General features: G+C 37.9%; 1 protein-coding gene across 1 annotated transcript in view; it reads right to left on the bottom strand.

Annotated features, from left to right (window-relative positions):
• The window catches only part of rnf150.S (ring finger protein 150 S homeolog), an 81141-nt gene that overhangs the window by 22065 nt on the left and 39723 nt on the right, over window positions 1–19353 (bottom strand). Inside the window, exons 3-5 of the mRNA XM_018243286.2 lie at window positions 10975–11046; window positions 9873–9955; window positions 510–606 (exon numbers count right to left, since the gene is read on the bottom strand). Of these exons, the coding sequence (XP_018098775.1) occupies window positions 510–606; window positions 9873–9955; window positions 10975–11046 (252 nt within the window). The remainder of the gene's footprint in view (window positions 1–509; window positions 607–9872; window positions 9956–10974; window positions 11047–19353) is intronic.

Below are 19353 nucleotides of genomic sequence, written 5' to 3'. Positions count from 1 at the left end.
TGTTAGGGAGCTGCTATCTTGTTACCTTCCCATTGTTCTGTTGTTAGGCTGCTGGGGGGATGATATCACTCCAGTTTGCAGTACAGCAGTAACGAGTGACTGAAGTTTATGAGATCACAGGTCATATGACTTGGGGCGGCTGGGAAACTGACAATATGTCTAGCCTCATGTCAGAATTTAAAATCGAATATAAAAAAATCTGTTTGGTCTTTTGAGAAACGGGTTTCAGTGCAGAATTCTGCTGGAGCAGCACTATTAACTGATGCGTTTGGAAAAAAAAATTCCCATGACAGTATCCCTTTAAGTTCTTCTGCCTTTCAGGGCATATGAAACGCTATGCTGATGAATTTATACATTGTGCCTTATACTGTTTATATCCCTACAAGCTTTAATTTGTTTCACCCTAATAATGAAGGGCCTCTTCAAGTAAAATCAGAGCTTAGGGGCATCATACAAGGTTCTAAGAAACTATTTTACAGGATATTAGCAGAGATTAGCAACAAATTTACCGGAATCCCTAGAGCTTTCAGGATATTCATTTTGCACATTGGACACGTGCGATGATCTAAAAGCCAGGGGTCCACACAAGACTTATGGAAAAGGTGTCTGCAGAGAGGAAGAAGAAAACCGATAAAATACAATTATAGAACAATTTAAAAAATGCAGTATCTTCTACACTTGTTCTATTTCCCCATAAACAAAGAAAAACAAAACAAATGAGATCAGGATTGAAAAACCTATGGAAACACTACTTATTCTTTAAGGACCATGCAAGTATTTCCTTCAGTTTTAACTGCATCTGAAGTTCTGAAGCATTCTTTAAAGTGTGTTGTTTCAGAAATAACCTAAACAGGTTACCTCCCAGGCCATTGAGGGGTTGGGGTGAGAGACACCTCTCGTCAAAAGTTTGTGTCTGATTACAAGAGACTTTAAAGCATATAAAAGGAAGTACAGTTGGGGCTCATCATTAAGGGGCAGATTCATTAAGGGTCGAATTGAAAATTTAAATTAGAATTTTCGAATTTTTCTTTATGTTCAGAACTCACATTCGACTAGGGAATCATCCAAACTCTACTCAAATTTTTAAAAAAATTCAAATTCTATTTCTGAGATTTATCAAACTCTGGCCCTTTTAAGAGTTCAAATTAGACACCTAAAACCTGCCTAATTACTGTATAAGTCAATGGGAGAGGTCCAGTGACCAATTTGGTGATGTTTGCAGCCTTCCTGACATTCGAGAAAAAACTCGATTTGATTTTTCGGGTCGGTAAAATTCATCTGAGTTTTAGATATTCGATTTTTTTCTTAAATAACCCCCCAGTCGAATTTAGAATATATTGGAATTTAAGGGAGTTTAAAAAAATTCACATGAATTCAAAATTCGACCCTTGATTAATGTGCCTCTAAGTGAAGGGATTGAGGCATGATGCACCTAATTTAATGCAGAGAGTAAAACTTTAATTAGTTAAAAAGTATGTTGTTTAATCTAGTATAAAGTGATTGGATATTAACCTTTTTTTCATGGTAATGTTCCACTGTATTTTGAATATACATTACTGCTAGACCTCAGTTAGCACAACATCATACCCAGATCATGCGCTGTCAGTATTTTCACCCTAATTTTTAGTAAATCACCAACACTGATAAATATTAAAGTGCACCCTAAATCCCATAAAACAGGGCAGGGGGAAAGTGACTCAAGTCCGCAAGGGAGAATACAACGTATACATGGGGGGAGGGGGGGTTTGTGGCATCAAGTGGACCTCAAAACCTCACAACTGGGATGCACCTAAGGTGGACCATCCAGTCTGACACTAGGAACAAATGTGACTAAGATGCATCAGGTTTATTATACAACGGGTTGACTTCTTTTTACTATACTGCACAATTGGCCCTACAAGGGTATGGCCATCTTCCTATAATTGGTTAAATACAACTTTTGACATATAAGTACAAGTGCTTCAGCAACAATTATAGGACAAATACTTCAAACACAGTCAGGGCCGGATTTCCATAAAGGGCGCCCCAAAGCCCACTGCCGTTCATCGCCCCTGTCCCCTCTTCATCATTAGGACTGGAGCAAAGTGGATTGGCACATGAGAAATTTAAAAAACAATTGTATTTCCTGCACATCCCTAGTGTTCTTGAGCAAATGTGGGTGTGGTTGGGCAGCATGCCGCCCCCTAAAATCCTGCCGCCCTGGGCCCGGACCTTGGTGGCTTTTCTACAAATCCGAGCCTGAACAACGTAGGGCTCAGTTTATTAACGTTACTCATCGAGATTTAACAATAAACTTTTTACTATCTTTTAATAAACGCATTTACAGACAATATACATATTTAAGCAGACTATTCCAGTTATAAATATTCGCTATTTGCATAGGATGCTGGACAAAAAAAAGTTAAATTCACTTAAGATCAGGGGTGTCCAACCTGCGGCCCAGGATGGATATGAATGCGGCCCAGCTAAAAGGAGAGAGAAAAGGAAGAAAAGGGAAAAATAAGAAATAAATGTATGGAAATACAGAGAAAAGGAGAGTGAAATAACACGTTGTGCTCTCTAAATCCAGACACATTAACCACCTCAGTCTGTTGTCTTGTTAGGAACTGGCTTACTATGCCAGGTTGTAACAATGTGGTGACCTATGGAGTAGTTAGTAATCATAATATAATAATAAGTCTGTTTAATATCCAGGTGTCCCATATTCCAATGTATGGCTCCATCTGGTTATCCAACTGATATTGTAGTTCTTTTCTCTGTATTTTCTTTAATTTTACAAATCAAAAGTGTTTGTGTATCATGTGTGGCCCCAGACAATTTTTCTTTTTCCAATGTGGCCCAGAGAAGCCAAAAGGTTGGACACCCCTGCTTTAGATGATTTAAAAATATAATTTTTCACTACACTACAAAACTATCACACCAAAAATCTGAATTAAGAAATTATTAGACTCAACAAGGAAACTAGCCCATAATATTAGGGATAGATACTGACTTGCCTACAGATTATTCCGGAAACTAATGTACAGGGTGTAAAGGGTATATTCAGTTGAAAACATGCATTTTTGGATAACAGAAAGAAGAATTGGTAGCAGTGGTGTAACTAGATATTACTGGAGCCCACAGCAAATTATTTTTCAGGCGTCCAAAATATTTAGCAATTTACTTGCTTTATCAATATTTATCGAAACTGTATATGAATTATGGCCTTATGGGGCCCCTATACCTCCAGGCCCCCCCCTGCAGCTGCAGGGTCTGCTTTCTCTACAGTTGTTTGGTAGGGTAAGGTGGAAAGGCATTAAATAAGGTTGGTAAGGTTGGCCTTCAACCAGCCGTAGGTGGCTGATCTGAAGTTAAATGGTCATCCCGGCTCCGAACTCTGTGCGTAGGAGACTTCTTTATTATAATCTGCCATAGCTGGAAAGATGAGCTCTACCTATTTCACTCTGACATTTCTTTCTAACTTGGTTCTTTCATGCGTTCAATGACAGGGAATTAAAGAACAAAGCTAGCAACGTGGACTGGTCAAACATCCAGATTCACAACACAAAACATCCAAACAATGTTTAAAAAAAATACCAGGTTACTGACAGAATCATAGTACAGGTACGGGTTAGTACAGGTATACCTGTTATCCAGAATGTTAGGAACCTGAGGTTTTCCGGATAATGAATCTTTCTGTATTTGAATCTTTATTTCGTAAGTCTACTAGAAAATCATTAAATAAACCCAATAGGCTGGATTTGCTTCCAATAATTATATATTAGTTGGGATCAAGTACAAGCTGTTGTTTTATTTTTACAGAGAAAAGAGAAATCATTTTAAAAAAAATTTGGGTTTCTTAGATAAAATTGAGTGTATGGGAGACGGCCTTTCTGTAATTTGGAGCTTTCTGGATAACGGGTTTCCGGATAACCTATCCCTTACCTGTACAACATTTCGCAATATGACATACATCACCACAAGAGGATCTGATATATTGTATGCAGGGAGTTTTATGAGGGAATCTTTCTTTGTTGCAAAGGGGTTGGAGTCAATTGATCCTCGAAGGTGAAGTAATAGCTAGATAAATAGGGCTCATGTGTACGTTGTATCTAAGAAGAATGCAGATATATCAATTGCAATCATGCTAACATATTACATGACTGTATTACCAAAAAAGTAAAAAATAGTTAATGGCTTGGCATGATTAAAAAGAAAACATGGACTGGGTAGCAGATCTCAATGTAATAACATTAGTCTTAAGCCTTTAGCTTAATCTGGTATTCGAAAATGATTAATGTTATTAACAAGCTCAAACCCATGTCAGAAATGCAATGATGTGGAAGCTATTAAAGAGTTTAAATCCATTCATAAACTCCACTGGGCTGGGAAAAAACAACAGAAAGCAGGAATACATGGAAGTATTTACAGAACTTCCCTATCAGTGTAGTGTGCTGTAGATAGAGGAGGATGCTGGAATTTTATAAAAAAAGATTTATAAAAAAAATTCCTTCATATGTACTTAGATGTGTGTTTATACTGTATAAAATAAATCCCAATATCCTTAATATTACACAAAGATGTGCATGAAATTTCAAGAAGAAGGTTTTTTATTCTACTTAAATCATGATCCTTTTCCTGTTTTTCTGCTACATATGAAAGCATTTTTTGTCTGCTCTGAGTCTGTGTAAGCCATTATAAAACACTGCAAATCTGTTGCAAATTTTCAAACATCATATCAAAATATTAATTTGAAAACTTGCCAAAAAAGAACTCCACTGGCAGAAATTTAACAGCAAGCTATGGGAAATTCTCCCTCGGAGGAGAAAATGTTTTCTCTTGTTGTTTATTTTGTGGATGGAAAAAAAAAAAAGTACAGGTATGGGACCTGTTATCCAGAATGCTTGGGGCCTGGGGCTTTCCAGATAATTATGGATCTTTCCATAATTTGGATCTTCCTAGTAAGTCTACTAGAAAATAATGTCAACATTAAATAAACCGATTAGGCTGGGTCTGCTTCCAATAAGGATTAATTATATGTTAGTTTGGATCAAGTACAAGGTGTTTTATTATAACAGAGAAAAAGGAAATCACTTAAAAAAAAAATAGGATTCTTGGATAAAATGGAGTCTATAGGAGATATCCTTTCCGTAATTCAGAGCATTCTGGATAACAGGTTTCCAGATAACGTATGCCATATCTGTATTACCATAAGATGTCAGTGGAAAACTGCCAGCATGAAGTCTGGGGCAAACAATGCTGACCAGACATTTAGGGGCCGATTCACCAAGGGTCGAATATCGAGGGTTAATTAACCCTCGATATTCGACTGGGAATTAAAATCCTTCAACTTCGAATATCGAAGTCGAAGGATTTTAGCGCAAATAGTTTGATCGAACGATCGTAGGATTATTCCTTCGATCGAACGATTAAATCCTTCGAATCGAACGTTTCGAAGGATATAAATCCAACGATCGAAGGAATATCCTTCGATCAAAAAAACTTAGGAAAGCCTATGGGGACCTTCCGTAGTTCTGTAGCTTTTAGATGGCGAACTAGGGGGTCGAAGTTTTTTCTTAAAGAGACAGTACTTTGATTATCGAATGGTCGAATAGTCGAACGATTTTTAGTTCGAATCCTTCGATTCGAAGTTGAAGTCATAGTCGAAGGTCGAAGTAGCCCATTCGATGGTCGAAGTAGCCCAAAAAACACTTCGAAATTCTAAGTTTTTTTACTTCGAATCCTTCACTCGAAGTTAGTGAATCGGCCCCTTAATATGCTAAAACAATTTTAATGGTAATGTTTATTAAGAATGTGATTGCAGTTGGAATAACCAGGAATACAATAACTGAGGTGAGTAAGGCATGATCCTGAGATTCAGGGTTTTTACCAATATACTGTATACAGGAAATGCTTCTACTGGGAGTATGGAAATGAGTCACAGTTTAGCCAGTTAGTTAAGTCCAAGCTTTCTTTGTGCTTTGCATGATTTTGCAAGACAGTCCATTGGCTGACTAAGTATATACAAATTGAAACCTAATGTATAATCTACTGACAAAGTTGTGTTTGGCATTTGTACAGAGCTGTCGGTATCTGCAAGATCTGTCCGCCCAGTAGTGTTCCAAAGGAAACTCACATTTGAAAAGACAGGGAGCAAATGACCTCACCTTGTATGACATCCTTCAGTATTTAATTATCCTAATACCAGACTTACACATTTCATTTTGAATTCCCTTTTCTAAGTTTCTGCATAACTAAGAAGTTGCAATTATCTTCAGCACCATTTCCAGCTTTTCAGAAACGATATTCGGTTTTTAATTAAAGCACATTTTCCGAGTGAATTCCAGCATTGTATGTCACATTCCAAGTATTTGTAAAGACTTCCTGTGTTTGGCTATGTCTCCCAGCCAAGCTGTAAATGTGTATGGAGGAGGTTACAGTAAACGTTCCATTACACTACCATTTCTGTTTTTAATTTGCAAACTATGTGAGACTGCCTAGCAAGGGAATTACGAGTTTGTCTGCATCCCGCAATAACCTTTATTGGTCTGCTAGTCACTAGGCAATAACATTGTTAGCATTTCTCAGAGTTTGCTTATGAGAATTAGCTTGGATGTATTCTCGTTTCTTCATGTAATATGTTTTGCTAGCCCAAACAACCTGCGCAAAGACGCTTGCGAATGTTAGCAACCATGCTAACATGTATGTAATTCATTATCACAAACGCACTTTTTAGCGACAAAATATTTACCGAAACTCCTGAGCAGATGTTAACGCTAAACCATTGCTTGGTGAAAATGTGCAATGTAATATTCACCGGCAAGTGATTTTTGTTACTAAGGGGTCATATTCCTATGTAATCAGCCGGGATTAAAGGGCATGTAAAGGCAAAAAAATAAAATCCCATCTCCAATAAACTTTAATTAAAAAATGTGTACAGTTTTTATAAGAAACATGATTGTATGCAGTGAAATTCTCCCTTCATTTACTGCTGTGGATAGGAATTGTCAGACGGTCCCTAACTGCTGAGCAGGGAAACAATCATACTTATGAACAGCAGGGGAAGCCCCCGCCTTACTTCCCAGCCATGCAGAACTCAAGCAGCTTTGTTTGTTTCCCTGTAGAGCAATCAGCATCTGTGTAGAGATTTGTATTTTTTGCCTTTACATTCCCTTTACTGTTTCCTACTCCAGCTGCAGGGAGAAAGATCATGGAGACAGATTTAAACAGATAAACTGGGATTCTACTTGGAGGATTATTTTGCTGCAACCACTGGTTCTGCAGAGTTGGAGAAAGTTTGTATTAAACAATACAAAAACTATAAAATCCACATTAGATTACATGACAACACAGGACCCAGTGCAGCCTGCATATTCTTATTATTAATCAGTCTCGCTGTATCTGCTTCTGGCAGATATTATTTGACTTGTGCTGTTTTGATAATTTATGACGATCCCTAAGCAGCCCGGACCACACTGAGCATGTGCACAGTCTTGGTCTTGCAAAGATGTTAAACAGAGTTACAAGATGGTGACCTCCTGTGGCCCACTTTAAAAGCATAAATCATTTGTTTGATTAGGCTTGTGGTACAGTAAGTTTATGGGGGGTTTGCACCCATTGTTTTTGCCTGTGCCAAGCTTACTTTATCAGTCCTACCGAAGCCAGGGGTCCGGGGGATGGCACATTTGCATTAGACAGTGATCCTGTATTCCCCTTGAAAAAAACCCAGATGAATTTACCCGGAAGGCTGGAGATTAGAAGTTTAGCAGACTTTTCTCAAACACCTGTTGCACCTATTAGCCTATAAAACAGGAGCAAAATTTTCCCATTTCCTGTAATAAAACTCTACCCTTTATCTTGCCAATTGGTGGTTACGCTACTATAAGAATTATGTATTATAATGGCTATAATTGTGGCAGGCCAAACACACAAAATCCTACTTGTGTACCAATTGCCTTATATGTGTGATGCTGGAAGCACAAGGATGGGCAATAAAATCAGCATTCACATGTTTATAAAGGTAAAATGATTTACCTAATAATGATACAGCTGCAGTCGGCATAGAGATATGGGGAATGTGTGAAACAGAATGAGGCAACATCTGTGCTGCATATACCTACTTCAATAACCGCAAGGCCGCATAAGCCCGGGCCTAGGGCGGCAAAAAAATAGGGGCGGCATGCTGCCCAGCCGCCGTTCAACTACACCGGCTGGGAAGGCGGGCGCTAGGACCGCGCGGCCGCCTGGTCGGACCGCGCGGCCTAGGGGCGCCCAGAAATGAAATCCGGCGCTGTCAATAACTACTGCATTTCACCAATACTAACAGCTTTCATTCACTCAGACAGCACCTCTTTATTGCTGCAGTTAGTAACATTCCTAGGCACTGCTATTAAGAAGCAACATCTATACAGAGTGTGATATTTGGCACTCTCTTATTTTAAGATAAGTAGAAAAAAATGTGAAACACAAAATAGTAAAATTCCAAAGTGGTGGAGTGTGAAATGGCTATATGATTCCAATATTACTTAACGAATTCTCATATTATGCCTGGCTTTGAAAATCTCCAGATGCTGGTCAAAGTCAAACAAGTTTATGAAATCCACTGAATTTGTTTGGGAGTGTAGAATGTGAACTATTTCACACAAGTTTCTATTTTGCTGACATTTTAGTGCAAATATATACATATAATTGCTTATGATATATGGGACATCATTTATTTTTCAGATGTGAACACTTGTTATCTGGTTGTAGCAAGAATTAATCATTTTACACAAATGGCAAAACAAGCAATCATTTTCAGACTAGTGTTTGTGCACATACAGTAGCAGTCAATGTCCCCTAAACTTGCGATTTTTCTCTCCCTAATGACCAATATCTCACAGATCCATCAAATTATTGCGAAGTTAGTGGGTTAGTGAGGTTCAAATCACTGTTAATGGAGGGCAGCCATCTCAGGACTGATACCCATAACTTAGGGGCCGATTCACAAAGGGTCGAATAATTAATTAACCCTCGATATTCGACTGGGAATTAAATTCCTTCGACTTCGAATATCGAAGTCGAAGGATTTTAGCGCAAATAGTGCGATCGAACGATCAAAGGATTATTCCTTCGATCGAACGATAAAATCCTTCGAATCGAACGATTCGAAGGATTTAAATCCAACGATAGAAGGAATATCCTTCGAACAAAAAAACTTAGGAAAGCCTATGGGGACCTTCCCCATAGGCTAACATTGAGTTCAGTAGCTTTTAGATGGCGAACTAGGGGGTTGAAGTTTTTTCTTAAAGAGATAGTACTTCGACTATCGAATGGTCGAACGATTTTTAGTTCGAATCCTTCGATTCAAAGTCGTAGTCGAAGGTCGTAGTAGCCCATTCCATTGTCGAAGTAGCCCAAAAAACACTTCGAAATTTGAAGTTTTTTTACTTCGAATCCTTCACTCGAAGTTAGTGAATCGGCCCCTTAATGTTTGTTATATAACCCCAATAATGTTTCTGATAATGAAATATCAAAACACTTAGGTTTATATTAGCTGTCTCATCATGATACTCATCGTGAACAGACACAACCCTTGTGCATATGTTTATTGTCTGTATATAAAATATGTTATCCTATATTAAGTGGCAAAAAATGTTTTGATTGAAGCAGGAGCATTATAAAACCCAGCTTATTTTGCTACACGGCTATGAATGGTGCTCTCATAAGACGAGCTGCTATCCATCAATAATATGCTTGGAGCCAAATCAGTTAGCAAATAGAAAGTCTGCAACCACTTAAATCCATTGAGAATGAACTCATTGTATCAGTAAGTACTGTACATAGTAGGGCTTGGAAATTCCTTCAGTCTCACATATGCTCCTCTAAGTTGTGGCAACTTTAGATCAACTCACCTGCATGGTAAGATTCGGACAACATCATTAGGCTTGTAACCTTCAATGCAAACGGCGCAGTTATCAAACTCTGGCTCTGTCTCCTGTTAACAAGAAGACAATCATATTAGGGTTGTGGTGATGTCTGCAATGTAAGCTATTACCCAGTAACAGCCTGAAAAATAAGAGCAACAGTGTCATCGTGCAACAGCTCCAACATCACCTCCAGCTTTCAGACATCACCCATCAGAACAACAATTACAGTCATCTGGAAAACCTATATACATTTTTACTTGCCTGCACAGAAAAAAGTCATAATCACAAAAATGAATTAAACATTTTGTGATAGTCTGATGAGTAGCTGCTGTTATTTATGGGCAGTAAGGAGTTCCCTTGAACCAAAAGCCTACACAGTTTTGTACATACAGGGAAATTAGATGCACTGCAATTAATAAAAACGAATCAAAAAAATATGAAAGGTTGCCACCTTGTATATGCTATATAGAGCAAAGTACAGGCAGAGAGGTGCAATTAAAAAGAAAAAAAAGACTGCACAATGCACACTGGTACAGTCTACCTTGGACTACTCTATGTTCATGAAAAGGCAAGTGGGAATAGTCCACTGCATCGGAAAACGGAGGAGCGGAGGCAAAAGTACCCCTTGGCCAGGCACTGATAATCAGTATCCCATTTCTGCAGGACAATGATACTGAATATAAATTAAAAGCAGTAATTGGTCCTACAAGAAGCAAATGAATACTATTAAGCAGCCCACTCAAACAATCCAGTAGGAAATATCTGGCAAAAGTTGAAAGGCTAGAGTCTACAAATAAACTCCTTGCAACTTGAAAGAGAGTATGCTGTTTTGATAAGAATGAACAAAATGCAACATTTCAGCACAAAGCTGGCAGATGAAGTGGATCACGTGGATACTGGTACAGTAGCAAACATTAGTGGACTTCTGCTGCAGACCAGCTTCTAAAGAATACAGTTCAGAATAGCTGGCTGTGCTCCTGCAATGTATAGTTGTATGTGACACACGCTTTACTTACAACAGGACTGTGTGACACAGTTGCCCAGTTTGTGTAAAGGTAAAAGAACAGTTTTATTTTTTTTTTTTAACCTTATCGCCTTTCTTGATGGTTCTGACTTGCAATTTGCTGATGGCTTTTTTAGCAGCATCTCCAAGCCGCCTCTGAAAAGCAAACAAAAAGTGAAGAATTTTAAACATTTGGTGAAAGACATTAAATGCTGAGACTTAACAAGACAACTGCATTTTTCATCAATAAAAATGATAAATACAAGGTTTCATGAATAGGAAAAAAAGCAGAAGCAGGATCATATTTAACTCTGCAGCAGAACAACACAATTTCCTTGGCATACAATGTTCTCTGACAGCTTACGATGAGCATCCATAGAATTATCACAAACAGGCAGAGAAAACAGCAGTTTTTTATTCTCATCAACAACTATATTTCAGCAAAAGCCACTATTTCAAGGTGTTAAAAGTCAAGTCTGGGAACATTCTGTTCTTGAGCTGCTATTTCCCAGCAGTTTTTGTAAGTAACAACAGTTTTATTAATAGTGCTCTAAGTGCACACCAATCATATACAGCCCAAATAACAGGCACGGGTCTAAACTACTAAAGGGCAATGTGGCCGTCGCTAGTTAAAATTTTCTAGAAATACCATCCGCAGGGAGATCGCCAGTTTACTCCGCATATTCACTAAAGCTTGAATTTTCTATAAAGTTACCCCTTTTGCCAGAGATTACTTTGCCAGCTTAGACCTGTTGAACTGATAAGATGAAGCTACATCCTCCTCAATCTTATGTCGGTGACATCATATCCTGTATTCCAAAACATTATAAAAATTAACTTTTTTTCATATTTTAAAGTTGGATTGTATTTAAAAGTTGTAACTGTTAAACATTTTTCTTATAATTTTCTTTAAACCATTTGAGGGGCATGCCACATTTGTTTTAGGGTGGGCTCATGTCTAGGGCATTAGAGGATCTCTTTTGTCTTTATTTTGCTTTTTTTGCTTTATTTGCACCAACATCTCTAATAAAGACATATATATGAACCCACCCTATTCAAATTGACCTAAGCGTAAGTGAAGTTTCACTAGGCAGAAATGAACGCTAGCGATAGTTCGCTATGAAATGTTTTGTGCTTTGCCTGAACTTTGCCAGCGTTCAGCTACCGAGACGCAACTTCGCATTTTATTGAATTAGCATTTGAGGTCATCTTTACAATCTCCTATGGTGTTAGCACCACTAAGACTAATGTCAAACTATTCTTTACTCATACCACCCATTCGTCAACTAACCAGCCTAGTGAAGCACTATGAGCAGTATGTGCATTTTATCATACTAGACTGGGCCTGGGGGTCAATGAAATGCTAGAATTGCTCACGGAATTCATGTAAACAATACTTGAGCATCAAGCACCCAAGCCCATTGTGGTGGAAGGACCTGCAGCTCTTGGTCAGTAAAAATATAAGTTCCCAAATGTTCTTCTGGCCCTTGGGGTGGGTATTATTTTAGTTCCAATCCAGACACAATTCCTTTGTTTTACAGAGTATCACTAGTATCAGTATAACTTATATAGTTGGAATTCTAGGCTATATGGTTCACAATATTATCTTGTATTTGTGCTTTAGCACTTACAGTAAATAGTGAGCTATACCTCCTGATACTCATGACAGCATGTCCATTTTATTGCCAAAAATCCTTTCAAGCTTTATAGGTCGTCCTTTAGCAGCCTCTGCAGGAACATATTTTTTCTCATATATGTTTTGAATCATACATGACGTTTGTGGATTGTAATTGTAGCTGTATCTGCTGAAAGCTGTAGGCGCTATAACAGCTTTCTTAACATATCAAGTTACTTCCAATTCCCTTCATTTGTGATTTGCAAAGTTTAATGAAAAGATCATACAAAGTTACATAGTTAAATTGGGTTGAAAAAAGACAAAGTCCAGCAAGTTCAACCCCTCCAAATGAAAACCAAGCATCATACATGCACCCCTCCCTATTTTCACATAAATTCTATATACCCATATCAATACTAACTATAGAGTTTAGTATCACAAAAGCCTTTGATATTATGTCTATCCAAGAAATCATCCAAGCCATTCTTAAAGGCATTAACTGAATCAGCCATCACAACATCACCCGGCAGTGCATTCCACAACCTCACTGTCCTGACTGTGAAGAACCACCTTCGTTGCTTCAAATGAAAGTTCTTTTCTTCTTGTCTGAAGGGATGGCCTCTGGTACGGTGATCCACTTTATGGGTAAAAAGGTCCCCTGCTATTTGTCTATAATGTCCTCTAATGTACTTGTAAATTGTAATCATGTCCCTTCAAGCACCTTTTTTTTCCAGAGAAAACAACCCCAACAACCCCAACCTTGACAGTCTAGAACTTTATTTGCTTTAGTGGCCACAGAATGACACTGCCCAGAATTAAACAACTTGTTATCTACAAAAAACCCTAGATCCATGGGAGAAGGTACATAACAGCAGCCCTCTGAGTGCTATAAATGCATCACAGCAAGCCCCATTAGTACAGGCAGGTGAGGGAGGCAATACTGCATACGATAACAAGGAGTGGAGTAAGTAATAAAAAAAACTCAGGTATTCTTACAGATATTCCTTTCATAGATAAAACATTAAACAAAACATATATTTTGTCATGTCAATTTAGTTCTTGAGAGATAGCAATCATGTTGATGAATGGATATTCATACTATGGGCCCTCCAAATATTGTCAAACCTCAGCTCCCAGAATCAACTGGAAGGAGATTAGCTCATTCTGATATCACATCATATAAATGAAACAAGTGGGAAGGCAATATTATTTGCACTTCCTCAGTGACTGCTTGTCCTTGAATGAGGGAAATAGGCAATATTATAAATACATTATTATAGACAGCTTGATAAAAGGTTTTACTGAAAAGAAGCCAGATACTGAGGCAACTTATATCTCTCAGATCCATAAAGCAGAAACTGAACTCGGTCATCAGGTAAAGTATTACCTCTCCAGAGTTCAGGGGCATAACTATAGAGGAAGCAGACCCTGCAGCTGCAGGGGGGCCCAGGAGGTATAGGGGCCCCATGAGGCCCAAATTTATATACCTCTAAACATTTTGGGGGCCTGAAAAATAATTTGCTGTGGGGCCAAGTAATATGTAGTTACTCCACTGCCAGAGTTTATTCTTTCTTTTATGTATGGGATTCTCACTCTCAAGTTAGAATGAGACAGTGGTCTGAAATTTTTCTCGCTGTGAAATATGCTGGCGCTATATAAATAAAAGTGAATAAAATAATAATAATACATGCATAGCAAAATTACAAGGGTGAGCGCATTTTTGCACAGCCAGTTTTTCACATTTGATTTAATTTCATACAACTAAATACTGCTTCACTAAAAATCTTAGTTTATAAATGAATACATTAAACAAATGTATATTTTAAAACAAGCAACAGAAAAGAGATTAACAGAGAACAGATACATATAATGATCAATAAGTACTGTAACTTGTGTATGCAGCATTGTTCTTTATAATGAAAATACATTTGAGATCATTTGCTGTATAACTTTGACGCCAAACTCCTTGCAATACTAAAGATATATTGTATAGCTACTGAGTGCATAATGTTTGCAGTCCAGTGATGTCAATCTTTATCCAGGCAGTGGGCATCTTACTTGACATTCTAAATGGTTGAGGGGAAGATTTCATTAAATTAATGTCATACAAATAAGTCTATGGAGCAGGCTGAGAGCCATAAATATCCCTTGAAGGGCCAGATCTGGCCCATTGGCCTTCAGCAGAACAGTCCCGTTCTAGTCAACTACAACTGGTCAGTTACTGTGTATAAGGAATAAAGTATTCCCTATTATAAAATTTGTTACAAGTAAGAGAGAGAGGTTCCATGAGCCCCAAAATGCAATAGGCTGAAGAGTTTTTTTCGAGAACAGTATCCCTTTTACTTGAATGTAAAATCAGGTTAATCATCCAATAGCACTTTAGTGCTTGAGAGTGAAATCAAAACAACCTCTGATTATGGCATGGGTAACCTGTATTACCTACTTACTGTATCCAGAAATCTTATGTATATGTATATGAAAACTTTCAGGATTTATTTAAAAGCCAAGGTTTTTTTTTTTTAAGGCTGGTGTAAGCTCCTGTTAACACATACAGTATCAACTGTTTCAGCACTCACAATACTGTACTATGTTTAACTTAACCCTGCACGGCGCTTATAAAGTCTTATGAAGCTTTTATTACATCTAAAAGCAAATTTCCCTGTAGCGCCAAACAGACTCGCTTTGTTTCTAGGCCGGGATAGCGAATGCCTGTTTTAAGTACAAATGATGAGAAGAATCTCCAATAAAGGCTGCTAGCAGTTTGAAGCCAAACATGCCACAAAAAGCAGTGCAGATCAGAAGAGGTGAGGATGCTGAACAGCTAAGAGGGAGAATGAGGGAACATACTGTAGAATCTGGAGGGGAGGGGGGTAGGAGACTGGATAATGGTAAAAGCAACAGGAAGCCCTGGCAAGAAGAAGACGGTTGACCAGTATAGTGCTTATTAAAAGGATTCATTATGTATAGCTCTGCAGCCTTCTACATAATTCATGTGTTATAATGTGCTGCAACATTCAGTGTGATTGTGAATGAGTAAAGGTGTTAGCTACTTCACTAAAGAGACTGCCTCCCTCCAACGCTTAAAAAGCAGAACCATTATGAAACATTTAAAAGGGTCTTAATCCCCCACCTTTTTTTGCTTCATTTAAAAAAAATGTAATTTTAACCAAAATTCCATCGCACATTAATTAACCTTTTAAATGGCTATTGAGCTATTTGTAAAGTGATTTGCATTACTGCTACATGTTCCCAAGGTAAACATGTGCTAATGTGGGCAACGGTACACTCTTGGTAATGTGGATAGCCAGTGGGAAAACACCTCTGCTTTCTAAAGAAGCCAGACGCTGCCTCACGTAATCTGCGACCCCTAGTTTTGGCCCTGGGGTGAAGTTCCCCATTATAAATTTTGTGTAATGACTACCCCCACTTTCATAATAAAAGTAAGATAAAAAGGAAGCCCCAGTTAGATAAACAGAAATTCTAACGATTTGACTGAAATATAAATCTTCCCTCCTTTTTCTTTTCTGAAACTGAGATTTTTGTGAGCCATGAAGCAAGACAAGGGGCTGGACCAATGGTAAGGTAGGGTACAGTGGCTATTTTCCTTGAGCCCCGGCATCACAGAGGTCCTTTAGAGGGGAAGAAAGAATGCTGTTGGATGAATGCTACGGCTATATAGCAGCTGGAGGGCTGCAGGCTTCTCATCTCTAATGTGTATACTGAATAAAGGGTTAAAAAGTAACACCAAGTGCCACAGCACTGTATATTCTTATAAATAGAGTAGTATTGTATTCAGGTGGACAGGAGGAAGGCACATAGCTGACCCCACAAGTAGTGGTGGGTGAATACATTTTAGGGATGTACCGAATCCAGGATTCGGTTCGGGATTCGGCTAGGATTCAGCCTTTTTCAGAAGGATTTGGATTCGGCCGAATCGTTCCACCAGGCCGAACCGAATCCTAATTTGCATATGCAAATTAGGGGCAGGGAGGTATAACACATGACTTTTTGTCACAAAACAAGGAAGTAAAAAATGTTTGCATATGCAAATTAGGATTTGGCTCGGTAATTGGCCGAATCCTTCTCAAAGGATTCGGGGATTTGGCTGAATCCAAAATAGTGGATTTGGTGCATCCCTAATAAATTTCCAAGTTTTGCTGCCCGCAAATGAATCCGCACAACTGCGCTGAAAATTGGCCGGCGTAACATTTGCCACAAAAAAAAAAATTGTTAAACATTATTTGGACACCCATTGACTTTACTGCATTTAGACAAAATAGTCGCGTGTACAAAAATTGTCGATTATGTCAAAACTGTTGTGCGTCAAAATTGTTTTGACGCCCATTGACTTCAATGCGCCTCGTGAATTTTTAGACGTTTCGAAAAATTTTCGGGGAAGCTAAAAGGGACAGATTCGCCCATCACTACTCCTAAATTTAATCTAATATAAAAGGGTTGTTCACCTTCCAAACACTTTTTTCAGATGAGTTGTTTTCAGATTGTTCACCAGAAATAAGGACTTTTTTCAATTCCCTTCCACTTTTTATTTTTTACTGTTTTTCCCGAATGTAAGTTTAAAGTTGAATGTTCTTCTCTCTGGTGTTTCAATCTGGTAGCTCAGTGATCCAGCTGCAGATACTGAACTGATACAATTTGCTACATTAGTTGATACAATTCTCAGCAGCATCTTTGCAATATTAGCAACTATTAAAACAGCTGCCTTTACTGAAGCTCAGCAGTGCCAAAGATAAGAAATGTATGAACTAAATCTATCAATTTTAAAATAGTTCACAGAGTCAGTGACCCCCCTCCCAGAGCTTTTTTTTTTTTTATAGAAGGACATAAGTAGGTGAAAAATTAAACTTTAAACTTCACTATTAGAAAAACAGTCAGAAATAGAAAGTAGTTGGGAAAGGTCTTTATTTCTGGTGAACAATCGGAAAACAATTGAGTGGAAAAAAGTTTTGAAGATGAGCAACCCCTTTAATGCTGTGCATGAGCACTAATGTGCACAACTCTTGCAGTTATGCCTGGGATCTTTGTAAATGACCTCCGATGATCATGGAGACCCAGCAAAGAACTATTGCCTGCAACTTGCTCTTTCTCCAGTATCTGGTCAGATATTTTTTTGGAAGATGTTGACAGAACTTCTTCAATCTATTTATAGCCATAGTTTCTAACATGGAACACTGTCAGACTTTTTGGTAATCACTGATATTGCCTATCAAAAGAAAGCAATCTAAGGAAATAACAAAAGATTAGAATGTGATTGTAATTTATCAATAAAATTGAGGATCATTTCTATTTTAGATCTGTTGGATCCCATTTTGTACATGTGGATCTCAAGGTAGTTTCCATTTTTGCTACAAGGGGACTCTAATACAGTATGGCCTAATAATGGAACTAAGGTATAAAGTCTTGGTTTTCTGGATTATAGAGGTCAGGGCATCATATGTTTGGACCTGTGGTGCATTTTACAAGAAATTCTTCCGTGAGAGCTTGTTCGTGGCTTGAAGCGAGAAAATAGTGCCCTGCACCATTAACCAGCTCCACAATTTGTGTATTCAGTTGTGAATAATCTTAGAGTAATTAACCTCCACTAACAAGTTCCAATAACTACCTTTTCTGAAAGCAATGCATTTACTATGTAACAAGACTGTTGCAACAGATTGCACATTTTAAAAGCAGAGAGAGAGAGAGAGAGAGAGAGAGAGAGAGAGAGAGAGAGAGAGAGAGAGAGAGAGAGAGAGAGAGAGAGAGAGAGAGAGAGAGAGAGAGAGAGAGAGAGAGAGAGAGAGAGAGAGAGAGAGCATGCGCAAGAGCTCACATTCTCTTCTAATAGGTCAAAATACAGCATGAGAAAAAAATTGAAATTTAACAGAGACCCACATGGGGATTGAAGGGAAATACAGCAGAAGCAGTACAGAGCTATAGGCATAGGAGAAATACAGGAAAAAAGGTGACCAGCAATGACAGCCAAGTGAAAAAGGTTTTAAAAGACAATTGTTACTATATTTAAATCAGTGATATAACACATTCACTCCAAGGCATCTGACATGCTGCTTTTCTCTAAAGGCTGTTCTGACAGTTCAAGACTGGTTAATTTATAAAGTAATTTGGCATCTGTGGCTTCCAAACTCCAAATATTTTGAATAAACGCACTATAATTAACTCATATCCAAGTGATTGTTCAGAATGCAAAACCATCAGGATGATGACCCATCATTATGCTTTTAAAGGCATGATTCAACCTGCAAACATTTCCCTAGATCCAACTGACCATCATAATTAGAACCATACAGACGTGAACAGAATTTGCTTGCCTAGAAGCATGCTTCACTTAGTAGTTAGGGGAGTGAGCTGGAGGTAGAGTTGGCAGTATGGTCAAATAACCCTTCAACAGCAAGTAAGCTTGTTTACAGCCAATTGCATGCACATCCCAAAACTTGCTCATGTGTGTCTGTCCTTCAAATGTACCAATTGTAAAATACATATTCATATCAACTGAATAAATGTAGTATTTCCTAAAGGTTAATGAAATAACTGACATAAACTGTGATTCAGTGTTAAGTAAACCCATACTAACTAAAATGAATACACCTGGACTAAATCTTGCATTTGCTATTACTTTAGCCCCAAACCACATCTATTTACAAAGAAGATTATATAACTAGACTAACATTAATATAGTGAATTGATAGTGATACAAAATAACATACAAAGACGTGTTCCTACTGTAAGTAGAGTACCCACAAAACAAATATTAAATGGAAATTGGATATTTAAAAAAGTTATTTGGATAAAAAGATAGTATAAGAATAGCAACAGAAATGACTATGAAAATCTTC

The sequence above is a fragment of the Xenopus laevis genome, chromosome 1S, assembly GCF_017654675.1.
Source record: "Xenopus laevis strain J_2021 chromosome 1S, Xenopus_laevis_v10.1, whole genome shotgun sequence".
Lineage (NCBI taxonomy): Eukaryota > Metazoa > Chordata > Amphibia > Anura > Pipidae > Xenopus > Xenopus laevis.
The sequence above is the reverse complement of the archived record's forward strand: the minus strand, read 5'-3'. Positions and strand labels throughout refer to the sequence as shown.